Source organism: Aphelocoma coerulescens (genome assembly GCF_041296385.1).
Source record: "Aphelocoma coerulescens isolate FSJ_1873_10779 chromosome Z unlocalized genomic scaffold, UR_Acoe_1.0 ChrZ, whole genome shotgun sequence".
Taxonomy (NCBI): domain Eukaryota; kingdom Metazoa; phylum Chordata; class Aves; order Passeriformes; family Corvidae; genus Aphelocoma; species Aphelocoma coerulescens.
Window position 1 is genome coordinate 5220628 of NW_027184085.1, and position 15198 is coordinate 5235825.

At 36.3% G+C, this 15198-nt stretch overlaps 1 protein-coding gene across 2 annotated transcripts in view; it reads right to left on the minus strand.

Annotated features, from left to right (window-relative positions):
* PIK3C3 (phosphatidylinositol 3-kinase catalytic subunit type 3) overlaps positions 1–15198 on the minus strand; it is a 74106-nt gene that overhangs the window by 44609 nt on the left and 14299 nt on the right. The window contains exons 7-17 of one of the 2 annotated variants that reach the window (XM_069001659.1): positions 12098–12169; positions 11587–11676; positions 10908–11012; positions 10331–10423; positions 9959–10144; positions 8501–8655; positions 7201–7288; positions 5920–5987; positions 2799–2904; positions 1804–1920; positions 141–272 (exon numbers count right to left, since the gene is read on the minus strand). In XM_069001659.1, the coding sequence (XP_068857760.1) occupies positions 141–272; positions 1804–1920; positions 2799–2904; positions 5920–5987; positions 7201–7288; positions 8501–8655; positions 9959–10144; positions 10331–10423; positions 10908–11012; positions 11587–11676; positions 12098–12169 (1212 nt within the window). The remainder of the gene's footprint in view (positions 1–140; positions 273–1803; positions 1921–2798; positions 2905–5919; positions 5988–7200; positions 7289–8500; positions 8656–9958; positions 10145–10330; positions 10424–10907; positions 11013–11586; positions 11677–12097; positions 12170–15198) is intronic. The other variant, XM_069001658.1, reaches the window with a different exon arrangement.

Sequence of the window (15198 nt, forward strand, 5' to 3'; positions counted from 1 at the left end):
TGTTTATCCACTTTAAGAGCACGCTACAGTTGCATTTTGCCTTGACTATTTCTGTCCCTTTAAATCTTTCAACTGATGTTTCTAAGCTCAGTGCTCACAAGATTTGTTTGTATTTCAGCTATTCAGAAGATCTCATTTACCTTGAAGAGTGTAGCTTTTTCAGGGATTATTCCTTTAATTTTCACCTGAGGTTCCAGAGGAAGTGGAATAAGTTCCATTTCTGCTAAATTCATCTTTTCATTATCAGCTAACAATGCCTGAAGCCTCTCATTCTACAAGAATGAAAATTTGTTTAAGAAAAAAACCCACGAAACATAAAATACATACTAGGTATATATGAAGTCCATAAACAAAGGATGCATTACTAACCAATATTCAATTCTTTATATGCACAAAGAATCAAGGTTTCACTCATAAAATCCAGGAAAATAAAAACTCTCTATTTTCAGTAATATGAATAAGAAAGGAGATATTCCATCTAGTGTTAGTACAGTCAAGAAATTTTCTAAGTCCCAGATATAATAGTATTAGAAAAATTAATTTCTAAATTGCCTGCACAAACCACAGGATGATTTGTTTTCCATACCAAAATTAAATGTTAGTTATGCTTCAGCAATTGATTCAAGTCTAATTCAGAAACTTTATACCCCTTGATTCCACCAAGGAATTCCCTACCACCAAGGAACCAAATAGCCAATAGACTGCACTGATCTGATTTCCAGGCTTGCGCTACATTCCTGCATATGTAGTTACCAGAAACAAAAAACTCATCAATTTTTGAGTGCTTTACACTTGGTGTCCTACATAGTAAAGGTTGAATACATTAACATCTCTAGCCTTTTCCTTTACTGAATATAACAGACACAGACACCAAGGAGCCCCACAACTGTTAGGAATACTTCTAGTGGTTAATTGTTGCTAGCTAGGTTTGTAGTCTGAAAGTAAAAGCCAAGTGTTTCTTAGTTTTACAGAAATTTCCTAAAAGAATATAAACTGAACACTACCAATGTACTGCACAAGCAGAAAATAGAATCTTACAAATTGGAAAGTCCTCCTCCTCTTTTAGCCTTTGATACTGATACACAAAACAAGGTGTCTCACTTTTGTTAATAAGTGTTTTATTTTTCTATATAAATACACCCCATACATTTAAAGAAATCATCACACTGAAACATCCATGTTTAAAAATACTGATGTGTGTCAAAGGAAAAGGTAATATATACACAAACAGAAATTCCTCTGACATTTCCATTTCCTTCCCATACCTGCCTGTCAGGTTCACTCAAAACACTTCAGCTAAGAAGGACAAAGTTTCTTCAAATGTATGTGTAATAGAAAGTCTTTTCCTCAAGACCCAATAGAAAGCAGAGTTCTGATAAACACATACCTTATAGAAGAACAGTTTTGTTGCTCTTGGAACAAACGAAACCTTGCTGCTAACTGATTTTCACTATCTATCCTGGCATATTACACACATTACAATAACCTGATACTTTCCCATGTCCCCCACAACATGTTCAGTTAGATCATCAACTATTTAATTATTCACATATCTTTCTTCTGCCAAAATATCCCAAGAGTGTTCTCAAGGGCCTCTTCTGTTTTCTATCTTCAAACTTTGAAAACACTTTGGAACTTTGAACTATCAAAACCTTTCCAAAGTCTGCTTACAGTTAACCAAAATTAGTACAGAACGATGGACATCTGTTACAAATCTCAGCGCTAAGGAACTTTAATGAAAGGCTAACATTCCTACCCATTGTCAATTCAAGCCACAGACAGGCTTTCCAATCCTTTAGTTACCTTTTTCTTACGATTCCCACTTTCACGCTGCACTGCCTTCATTACATGAACCAAGCGATCTACAAACGTCTGCTGGGCTGCCAACAGCGAGCGCATAACTCTGACAGACTTATCACCCTAAGAGAATGAAAAGAAACAAAATTAGTTCCTTGTTCCGTAATTATTTTATCTAGAAATCATTCCTTTTTTCTTAGACCTTTGGGCTTTTAAGAGATTAAGTGAATAATGATCAATTTCCTGTCAATTCAAAAGGTATTTTCTGTAAAACACAATCACAGTCACTGTAGATGGCAATCAATTATCTGACCTAACAGTGCACTTCAATTTGCTTCAACAATTTCAGTAGTGAACAGTCATGCATGACAAAACTATTCACGCAGCCAAAGTAAGTAGTAAGGATAAGTGCGAAACATTCTTATGAAGCGTAGATTCAAGTAACTCCCCGAAAATTGGAAATAGTAATACTAAGTGTGAGATATATGAAAATCAGGGAAGACTGCATATCTGCTACAAAGTAAAACTTCCAATTCACGCACGTTTTTTCAGCTTTGTTTTCGCTTTTTTTCCCCGCTCCTCCAGCACCCTCTGCTGCCGACATACAGAACAGCAAGTGCTGTTTCAGAGTTCCCGATCCGCCTCTCCACTCACACTTCCAGGACAAGAGTTTCCAACAAATAAATAGTAAACAAACCACAATGACTACACAAGGCTTTTAGAAGGTTTAAGATCCAATGTAAGACAGAGGGTTTTACAACCAGTATGTTACTAACAGGAACAAGCAAAAGAGAAGAAAGAGTTCTCAATATTTGTTCTTTTCCTTTTTGGGAGTTTCTTCAGCTTACTACAAATTCAAAATTCAAGCAGAAGTGGAAGCTTTTATTATGGCATGTGACAGACATACACAAAAAAACCCAACTCATCCTCTTAGACACCTGCACCTTTTAAATGAAGTACTATCCCAGGCCATTACATACTTCCTTACACAGAAGTATTACCTTCAGCAAAGCCTGACTGAATCTTCTCATCACATTTAAGTACATTTCATGAGTCTTTGGGTCCCTCTGCTGAGTATCTTGGTCTTCACACTCCACTATTACATACCTGCAGCATAAAAACAACCCAAGTTATACCATACTTTTGGAGCTACACAATTTGAGTGAAACACAGTAGCCCTGTATTACAGACCTGATAAAAATTAAGATGATCTTTGAATGAGATCTTTAGCTTAAGTAACAGCTGCACTCTTCCAAACTGCACAGCCGCAAATTCCATTTGGATCGGGAGAGTCTATAGAAGTTTCTGTGGTTTTTCACTTACAGTAAAGTGTCATCACTCAAAGAGGACATGCCTGAAGTCCAAATCTTATGAATACTCACACAAGAAGTACAACTGAGCATGTTTTCCACTGTGATACCACCTGTACATGATGTAGTGGCTGCAAACTTGCTATTCAAGAGCACCTGCAATACAAGGAGAATCTCACCCTACCTGCTCCCTATTTTACCATTAGAAAAAGTGGAAGGAGAGGTATTGCTCCTAAAGCAGCTCCACAGAGTCTACATGCCAGAGTTTCCATTTATAAAATTATGAATCTGATACAAAACTTAATAGTACAACCTGGAACACTTATACTGAAAATTTATTTTGACGTTAAGCAGTCATTTGGAATGCTTTTGTGTAAATTTATACTTGCAGCACTGACAAGAAAAAAGAAGCTATGTATTGAAGGTCATCTTTCTGTTGGCCAATGTATCTCCTAATACTACCCAGCAAAAACATGCAATAAACATATAATAAAGTAAAAACATATAATAAACACCATTAAAAAAATGAGGAAATTAGCCTTTCAGTCAATTTTCAAACACTGCATTTGGATTCAAAAGTGACTAATTCAGGACATTCTCTTGGACGTTAACACTGTCATCAAGAATTACACCTTCCTTATGTACTTGTGCAGAATCTCTTTGTGACAGAATAACTGTGAGACAAGACTAGAGGTCTGTCATGTGCAGCTGATCAGATTTGAGAAGTCTTATTTATAAATACACAATATATTACATCCACTAAAGTAAGGCATATGTAACTTATTCCATGTGTATAACTCCAATGAAATCTGTAACTAAAGATTCCTTCTAGGGCTTTGCTAATGCACTGTTATAAACTGTTCCCTCACCAATACGTGTGTAAAAGTCTGTATTTACAAAGTCTGTGCACCTAAACTTCAAGGAAAAGGGGAAGTAATGAATTGAAATGTGCCATTTTAATCTTCATTTTTTAAAAAGCCCTGGACAGTTTCTCAAAGCTATCTTGAAACAAGGAGTTAAGAGTAATGCTTCATACTTGGGTAGGTGTCAGAAAAAGCAGTAGCACTGACTTCTGAGGCCACTGTTAAAGGACAGGATAGCTTTACAATGACAAGTGACTGAACAGAAGGTTTCATTTTCAAGGGTTATTGTACTTTTTCCATTGATTATTTCAGGTGCATGCTGTGTCTGGATAGTTGAAACATACAATTGATCAGCAGCCATAAGGATTTATGGCTACGTCACCTTAAACAGTGGCTGCAACATCTGTATTTTGTCACTGAGAAATTGAGATGTCTGGAAAGAAAACAAAGAATAAATTGACTAGAGTTTTTGTCTTGGTAGACTTTTCTTGGCTGTTTTGTTGAATTTTTTTAAGTCATATGTCAAAAACTTCAGAGTTATGGACATTTGAACTTTCTGTAGACTGAGTGTCTGAGATGCTGCTGAAATGCAAGAGAATAGTTTCTATCACGCTGATAGAAAATAAGCTAAGATACCAACACTTATCTTAATGAAGAATATTTGATTAGGTCAAGCACTTTGATTCTACTCACACCAATTCAGCCTGTAATTATATTTTAATCATTTATATTTAATAACAATTTTTAATGAAGCCCAGCATTATCTTTGACCACTGCAACAGAAATAACTACTGTTTGCAAATCTACATAGGTCATGAACTTAAACGTCTTAAAAATTCCACTTACTAAAAATAATTAAACAATAAAACTTAAAAAGTTATAAATAGAATCTCTCAGCATAGTTTATAGGTTTCATGTAAGAACTTTATAAGAACAGTTTGCTATGTTTACATCACACTTAGTTTCCAATTCACAGCTTATCTGTGGTTAATGCTCTTAGCACACTAAAATATGATCATATGCATTAGCATTTTTAGTTATTTGATGCAGCTATGAAGGTTACAAATGAGAATCATATGACTTAGGTTTAGCCATGTAAAAGGTACCTAAGCTCTTGCTTTTAAAATGCATGGGTATATACAAGTAAATAGCTGTGAATATTGTGCACATGCAGATATTTGTACATTAGTACACACACAGACAGACACTTTCACACAATACAGCTCTACTTATCTCAGCTTGCTTCAAATGAGAAAATTCCTACCTGCAAATGCTTGCTTGGAAGGCTTGCAGATTACTAGTTCAGGCATCTAATTTAATTCTTAAACCACTGAGATGAGACAAGATCCTAAGCTAAGCAATCCTACCTCTCTACTGTATAGATGACCTAATAACTACAACTAAAGTTACCCTTAAGAATGCATGTATGCAATGACGTTTTGTTTGTGCTCATAATCACAAATGGAAAAAAAAAATTAGGTTACAACAAAAAAATCAGTGCTTTATGAACCTTCATAAAATACACCTTTTATTAATATTTAAGTGCATAACTTCAATATTCTAGCCAACAAATTATAAGCACAAAAAATAACAAGCACACAGACAGCAAAGCAGCGCAAAGGTGAACTTAATCTCTGCCCCAATACCACAGACAACTTGAATGAAACTTTTAACACAGTTAGACTGCTTTTTGTAACGCTGTACCTAATGTTCTAAACATCACTTTCTTTTGTGTGACACTGAAGCATATTTCTGCATTTTAAAAGCCTCCTTTTATAAATTACTATGTTCAAATGCATGTTGTTTTAAATCTACTACTTCACCCTGACGAACACTGAGATTCTGAAGCTCTCAAGACAGGTCATCTTTTGCTGAGCATCCTTCTGGGCATTATAGCTTTGATTTCAATTACATGTTGATACAGTATAAATAAACAGCTTCTAACATACCAGTACAAGTAGTTTGCCAACGTGGAATTTTTGCATGCCCGTGATATCAAGAAAGTGCAAAGGTCTTGCTGGAAGGGATTTAAGAACAGCAAAAAAAAAAAAAAAATTAAGTTATAAAGAAATCTAAGCATCTGAGAGAGAGACAAAGTTAAGGAAAAACACGAAGTAAATATAAGAGTTGTGAGAGATATATTCCCTTCTAGAATCTGAGTCCGATCCAACCTAATATTTAAATCATAGTAGTTTAAATATTACTTTAAATCCAGCAACACCACTATAAGCAAAAGGTCTTCTACTCCAGTGATATATTTATAAACATACAAAAAGCACAATGTTCTCCAAAAAGAAACCTTTAATGTAATTTCTATTTATAATATGTTACTCTTTCTTCCTATGCCATTACATCTTGCTGTAAATGCTGTAAAATTCAATCCCCAAAGAGATTTCCCACTGTTTTGTATCCAGAGCATCTAACAATCTTGAAGATGTTCTAGGTTTTAAGAAAACAAATTTGTATAAGATACACAGCATTTAGCTGCTTCTTTAAGGTATAATAGTCCAGCTAGCAAGAAATCTGTGTATCTTTACTGATATGCTCAATTTGAGGCTTATTTTCTATGCAATATTAAGACTCAAATAGGACAATTTGCAACAGGGAGTGGATCTTTAGTTCAAAGACCAATTAATCTGCACATCAGATTAAAATCAAATTCCCTCAAAATATCTTTACCTTCTATCTTTCCCCTCCTCCAGTCCCATTCCTATTACTTGTCTACTTCTGGCATAAACTGAATATAGTCCTTGGCAGAAGTAAATCAACAGTGTCTCACTGAGGTTCAAAAAAGATGACATGCCAAAGAATATGGCTACAGAAAGAACAGATTGCAGAGATTGAAATATTTGGATAACTGTATTCTATTAGAAGACTGGTTTAAAACACCTCGAACACATGCAGTTGTCAGTGCCTAATCAGTATGTGATAGCCTTTGCCGTAATTTTCTCCTTTACAGAAGAGTACTTTAATTTCATGAAGAGTTCAATTTCCAGTCCCCCAATTTTGGATACTGTGATCATGTACATAAATAGATGCCCTGTAAAAAAAAATCAGTTAAGCCATTGCTATTTTCGTGGCATTTACTTTAAATTTATATTCTTTGGGCACTTTAAATATTCAGTAAGATACACCCAAAGGATCCAAATATTCACAAACAAACAAAAGCAAGAAACACTACCAGGTCACTAGAAAAGTACAATAAATACAACGTAAATCGTCTGACTTACATCAAGGTTTTCATTTTCTGCAAGCTCTTTTGTCTTAGAAGTAAGAGGTGGAGAAGAAACAGGTGGAATAGGACTCATAATCTGGGAACTACACAAAGGAAAGCACGTAATTGGCATGATTCAAAGTTCTTGCTTGGGGGCCAGGGAGCATGCATGGAAATCACAATGAATTTCACTTCCAGAGCATAATAAATTCAGAGAACTGGAAGAAAAGTATCTTTGAAGGTAGCATCCCAACCCTGGTTCAGAACAAACTGCATGAACAGCAACTTTGACAGCTGCAGTTCTGCAGTAACTGAAAACAGCAAAAATCTGTGCCTAGAAAGCTATACAGTTTATGGCTGTGAAGGACATTCACTTACAACAAACTTTGCATTTTATTTCATCTTCCATACAAAATAAGCAGACACAGATAGGAATTTAACAAATCTGCATTTTCAGGAGCTTTTTTCAAATGCTGTAAGATGAAACTGCTAATACACAACACCTGCAAGCACTAGTCTTTGTAATACAACTATGCTTAACGTAGTAGACAAATGCTTATTTGCAAGGCAAAGTTTTCAGATGGTGAATTTACCTGAAAGGAAGTAATTAAATAGCTCTCCTAACATCTAAGTATCATTGCAGCCTCAAAGCACACTTCCCACCACACTCACTTTTAGAGCTTTGCAGCAAGATCAATGAAAAGCTGTTGAATTTTAACACAAAATACACTCTCATGTTACAAGTCATTAGAAGCTTAAGACTGAAAATCCTGAAAATCTGTAATATATAGTCACAGAAGACTTTCGTTACCAAGTTCGTTTGCACTTTGCTTAATACTTTATTCGGTATCTTTGGATTCCTGCAAGTATAGGAAGTGTGCTTCCACAAGGTTCCCCCCACACCTTTTTTTGCAGGAGCAGGATGAAATTTCTTTACGCTTCAAACTGACTGGACTTTTAGAACCACATTCTCTGATGAAAGTGGGAAGTGGAACCTCATATAACTTCAGTGAGGACATCTTAACTTTTGCAAGTACAGAAGGATGCAACAATGGTGTTGCTCTACAGAAGCTTTCTTCCTTTCGTGCAGTAAGGAAGGCCACTACTTCAACACTGCTCTGTGAACTATGTGTAATCAGGAAAAACACAGTTCATAAATGCTCAGGATTTGTTGGGGTTTTCTTAGGGTTTTTTTAACGTTTCAGATTATAAAATAACATGTTCAATATGCAATTCTCCCCTAAGAAGAAGAAAGAATTTGATGGCTTAGAATGTTACATGTTTCTGCCTTTCTGCTCAAAGTCTAAGCTTCTTACCTGTCTATTTCTGAAGGATTAGATCCAGATGTTGTCATTGCTTCTGACATGGAACCTTGACTGTCCCTCTTACTAGGCTCCAAGCCATTCTTTATGTCATCAAAGTTTTCGTATTTCAATGCTTGGACTAACTGTAGCAGGTACATCAGCAAATCCTCATTTAGGAAAAAAAAATCCAAGTGAAATAAGGGTGTCAGTCAAAACAAACTAGAACTCCTTCTGTTTACAAAATTCTAATTTACAGATAAACTTAGTCAGGGTTTAGTGACCTCTAACAACACAGAAACTGATGTCTCTACAACAAGCAATATACCATAGCAAAACTGGTGCTGGATGTAGTTTGGCTCCCAAAAACTACTGAATTATCATTTCACTATTCTTTGTTACTCAAAGACAGTAAGTGCTAATTTAGTGAATATTTAAGTGCAATTACAACGCTAAAATTCTCTTTAGATAAGCAGCGCTAATTGCTTCCAGCATCCACAGAATAAAGCTTTCAATTTATGTCTCACAAGAAGAAATTTAAAATTCAAGCATAAAATCTGGGCTATGGTATCAAGAACGGAGATTCTCTGTTCTCCTATGGACTATTTGTTTTTTATCCTTTGTGTAGCTAGGGATCTACGAGAAAAAACACATAACTAATCTATTTTAGATTGAAGAACAGAATTTTAACCACTTGCTGTTTAAAATCAACTTGTTGCTTTTACTCTTCAACTTGTTCTGTTTAGTTATCTTACCTTACACTTTGTAAAATGTACATTTTGAAAGCCAAAGCAGTATGACCTTGGCTGTTGAAGTAGGCTTGAAAAAATATGATATGCTCCCTACTTTAAACTCTATTGATTGCCAAAGATTCAATAATTACGGTAAAACATTCAAACGTGAATTTGCTTTTGTTTTTAACTGTCAAAAGAAAATAAAATATATAAATCACTGAAATTTAACAGATAAGATTCTTTTAAGTGGGCTCTATTCATAATCACAGCTCATCACACTCTAATCAGTATGCAATTAGAAACACCTTATTTCCGCAGATGCTCTTCTACTCATTTTCTTTAGCAAAAGAGCACGATGATACACTGTTTTAATTCACCACATGGATCTGCTGAAAATCTTTCAGCTGACTATTTAAGTTCAGAGCACTCCCACATGTTAACAGTCAAAATTGATCACTGGTTTTTGGTGAGAGCCTACTGTTCCTTTACCTTGTTGAACAAAACCAGCTACCACCAGTTGTTCACATTAAGACAATTATCGATGTGTGACACTTAATAATGTGAAGACTGCTCCCCAAAAGGATTACAATAAATAACAACACAGTGAATTCTTTTTTTGTTTCCCTTCACTAATATTCATTTAAATGTCTTACGAAGAAGCAAACATTTCAAGGATTCAATGACACTAAAAATCTTGAGACGAGCTGACTTTTCCATGTACCCACAGACCAGCGAATACCTCATCATCAGCCTGCTGAAGCCTGGCAACAGCATAGCGCCGCACCGTTGGGTTGGTGAAGTGAGAGGACAGAAGTTCTAGAGAGTCTTCCACATCCATAGGCTTCCACTTGCCCAGCAGCTCCAGTGCTTGCTTTGCCTCCTGTGGTAGATCCCAGTTGACACACTTCAGGAATTTTGTCAAGGCCTAAACAGGAGATTGGACAATTCATCAGTAAAAAGCCAGCCAAAAGAAATTATTTCAAAAATTATTGTCTCACACAAAGGTAGAACTAGATGCAGATTACATTTACATAAGCACAGACCTGGAAAAGCTTACTGATATAAGTGACAAGGTCCCTTCTAGCCCAAATCATCCTATGACTCAACCTACCTTCTCCTGATGAGTAAGGTAATATCTGAATTTCCACACCAAATCCTGCTCCTCATACGTTAGTTGCTTTGTCGGTGGATAACTCACTATGATCTAATTGATACATAGTCAGAAAGTGAGTTTAAAAATGTGAACAGGCATAATCAACAAGTTAACAAAGTATACTGTGAGAAAGCACAACACTGACAACACACAAAAACAGCTGGGTAAAAAACCCAAAACTTTCCAACAACACAAAGTTATGGCATCATGGTGATGCTCCTCAGTTACATGGTTGATTGAATTGACAGTGCAGGCAAACACAGTTGCTTTAAGTATACCACTCACATCTACATGACATGCAAAAAATACACATTCTTAACCTCCCAAAACGGTTTAAAAAAAAAAAAAAAATTAACAAGCACCTTGTGTTCCTGAGTTGGGCCCTTCTAACTAAGCACTCTTAAGAAGCACTGAAAACATTTCATTCATGATTTTCTATAAACCGAAATTAACTGCATTTTCCTTAAACTGTCACCACAAATTATTACCAACCTACCTAATAAAATTGAACTTAGCCATCATATGACTGACTTACATTAAGCTGATCTCGTGTAGTTGCATTAGGCTTCAGGTCATGATCAGAAGGTCCACTTCTTAAACTTCGTGCAAGTTTGTGATGTTTACTTTCTACTAAGTTCTCCTAAACGCAGAGGGTAAGTCAGTATTTATAAATACTAAATTTCAGACAAAATTACTATTGAAATGAAACCATCCAGCGAAGACTCACCAGTCTCTTGAAAAATGCATGGCAATAAAAAGTCAAATCTAAAAGTACAGCATCTTATGGCTTTCGTTTGTTTGTTTTACAAAAAAAACTCCTTTAATAATACGTGGAGGGCTGTTGGGTGTTTTGAGCGTCTGTTTCAGTTTATGACTTAACATTAACAAGCTCCACCTCGCCTTTCAGTGAATTGCTGCAAAATGTAAGCGTTTCAGTCAACACATCCGTGATTGACAGCACTCAAACGTGCTAGGCACATCATAAACATTTTCTTTAGGATGATGTTTGCAGCATAAAGCTTTGTATGCAAGAAAAACATCTCAAAAACTTGTCCCACTGTTAATACCATGTTAGCAACAGTAGGAGCCACAATAGGAGCCACAATGCCATCAAGATTTCAGCAGCCAAGGCAGTTTCCAGCATTGTCAGACTTGCTCTTGCAGTGTTAGATTACACAGTGCTCAAACAGTGTTGCCAGTACAAGCCCACTTACATTAAGGTTCCCAAAGCTGCCAATACCAGTCCCACTGAATTGGCATCCACAATAATGGAAATCTTTTCTAGAACTGTACTTAGGCACTGTCTACATGAAAGACAACATACAAGAGAGTGCAGGGAGAAAATACTTTAACAGATGAAGTCACCAAGAGTTACCACACCAGTCTCTAAATTCTACATTTTTCTTCTTCATCTCCCTGTTATCTTATCTTCCCACCCTCTGATCTCTTTTGCCAACAATCCCCCTTGTCTACTTTCTTACACCTCAGAAGCAAGCACACTAGATATGGAAAGGAGGAGGTGAACATAAGCACTAAATCAATTATTTTAATCTAGCAGCAGCAGAAAAAGGAAAAAAAATAAAAAACCCACTAATATTTTGCAGCTGGTCAAATATGTCTTTCTACTGGAATTTTAAAATACTTAAGATGGCAAGCTTTCATCTACATCTATTACAAGTTCAACAGTAACTGTAATACAGATGACATTACATGGAGCATGCTTACCATAGACATCTGGGGATCTGGAATCTTAACAATTTCAGGACTTGTTAAAATTGGAGATGACTCATCACCATCCTGAATGACAAAAAGTTGAAGGCATATTAAACACCTCAAGTTTTAGGGAAAAAGCATATCATATTAGTACACTGTGAACTCTACTACGGTGAAAGAATGATGCAACTGCTGACAGTTTTAAGAGGAAAAAAGAAAATAATAAACAGATTATTTTCCTTGTTTGTCTTTTTCCCAGATGACAAACTATGTGGCAAGACAGATGGAAGTTCACCAGAAGAGATGCAGTTTGACAACTCACTACTATGCTGGCACACAGGTGAGTGGAGAAATTTGCCACTGCTGTCACATGCGTCCTCTGGAAGCACGAAGAGAAACAAAAGGAAGGTCTGCAGTTCCACCAAACCCCAACAATTTCCTAGAAAAAACCACCACCTTGCAGAAAGTATCTCCTAAAAGTTCAACACAGCAAGATATACGTGACCCTATCTATCAGAGGTTCTACATGCTTAGAGTCTAATTAGTGTGCTGCCTGAACAATGGAAGAGAGAAGCTAAAAGATTCCTGTTTGAACCAGATACAAGAAAAAAAAAATTAAAAGCCTGCCACCACATGACAAAACTAGCAACTTTGTCTTCCAGACACACAGCAGTGTTGTTTTGTGCTTTTTAACCTTACAAGGGTAAGTAAGCATTAATAAAAGCCATGAAAGAGGATTTCATTTAAAATATAGAAGAAAACAGTCAAACTCAAAACAAAACAAGATCAACATAGTATGTGCTCTCCTATATTTATACTTGGTCTGTTTTCATTTCTTTTGTTGTAAATTTCAGATCAGAATAAAATATTTTTGACATACCAACATTTCCCTCAGTAACAGTTTTGAGGTAACTTGCTCAGGTTTATTTCTGCCCCCACCCTCTTTTTTTCCCTGCTTTTCCAATCACATACGCCTCTTGGGACAGCTTTACTTTTATACTTTTCAGAGACAGCTTTCAAAGGAGAGGTTGTTTCAAGAGGGAGAATCATTAGTCACTAACATGATACATGAGTTAAAATTGCCATTAACCTCCCAGGAGAAACATCTTTTTTTCCAACTACACACATTTTGTGTTGCTGACTACAGTAAAATATCTCTTATTAATAAAATGCTTCTTCAGAAAGACACTTTTAATGGCATTTACTAGTGTCCTATGCCTTTCTGAAGTAACAATTTTGACAAAAGTCAAAGTAAAAGCAGTAAGAACACACCCATCCTTCCTAGTTAAGGGAAATAAACATACATTCTTGCCTGTGGCTGGTGATGGTCACAGAACACAAGCAGGTTGCTTTTCTCATTAGTCTTTTAAAAAAAGCATGCATGCAAACATTGAAGAAGCAAAGACAACATTTTCTTACAGTATCTCTGCTCTAAACGCATACTGCCTAAATAATGAACTTAGCTCTGACCTCACTGCACAGAAATAACAGTATCAAAGTATTTCCATAATAACAAAATATGCTGCATCACTAAGAGTAGGCTGAACGGAGCTGGTCACAATGCCAGATCAGCATTCACACTGTACTATGCCTCTGCCATCTCACCAGGCAGAATGCTCAGATCATGTTACTGTAGTTTCATAAAGTCTAATTATATAAAAACCAATGAAATTGTTGCAGGTGGGGGGAATCCTTCTTTTCATAAACACATCTGATGACAGACTGATTTCTATCTACCAATTCTTTATTTTCCAATTCAAAACTATAGTAAGGCTGCAATCTGACTTTGTCTTTATAAAAACAACAAAGGATTCCAATGTCCCAGTGACAATTCTTCACTCCGTTTAGAACTTTCACATGAAAACCCTGTATGAAAAACTTGACACAGGAAGGGATTCAGTAGCAACAAGCTACTAAGTTGCTGCTAACAAGCCTTCGAATTCTGCTGAGTCATTTATAGCATCCGTGCCCCATGAGGATTCTCTAGGGATAAGCAAACCCATTGCTGTATCTTTCCCTCAGTGGAAAAAAAGAAAATCAGATACATTCACTGCACAAGGAAAGGTTTCAGACTGGTAAAAGTGGAGCACGTACCCTACAGTTAGAACCCTGTGGCAGCCATTCAAAATTCAAAACACACTAGGATGAGAACGACAAAAGCACTATTGCCTAAAGTTTGCTTACTTACAAAACAAAACAAAAAAAAAAATGAGCATGGCCTTCCAGTGTGTCACGTCCAAATGTTTATAAATTAACATTAGGGAGTTTTTTTTCCAAGACTAATGCTAAAACAATGATTTGTACACTCATTGCTGGCAACTCTTTTTGGAAGCTTTCAAAAGAATCATGACAATGACTGTTTATTTTAAACTCTTTCAATGTAGTCAGATCATGCTGAAGAGTGAAGCTGACAAGTTCTAGCTGTTTAGTTCAAGCACCAGGAAAACCATTCCTAGTGTTTCACTGCATGACAGAACAAAATCTTAAGCTCAACCAAAACTTGCTGTAAGATCAAGTTTTTCCAAGTATTCATGGGAAAAATTACTGTGTCAGGAGTGAACATTTTGAAACAGACTCTTTAACGACATACTCAAGATGGCACAATGGCATTAGTTCTCCTGTGAAGGATGTCAGCTGTTTAACTACCCTTCCGTAGCTCTCTGTTATACCTTGAGAGCATCATGTGCAGCACCACAACCCTGACCATACAAACTTACGAAACCAGTACCTAAATTAGCATGTGAATTTGGACAAGTGAAGCCTTTTGAAGTGTCTTTCCTGATTCATGCCCATGTAGACTGCTTTAGTTCATGTAATGGAAATCTCAGAAATCCCTGACATCCTCCAACTGCCAACAACCACGTGGGATGTGATGAAAGCCAGCCCTGAGCACAAGAACAGTCCCTCAGTGAATCTGCTCCTCTTGGCTGCAGCACTTGCCTAGCACAGGCAGAACCTGAGATGACCTGCTATTTTGCCACCAGGAAACAAGAGCAACCTCAATACTAAACAGCACTAACTTGCTTTAAACTGCTGTGTTACAGAGCTCTAGAGGTATTTCACTACAATAAGGTCAGTGTGTGTGACTTTTTTATAAATATGAAGAGTCCATT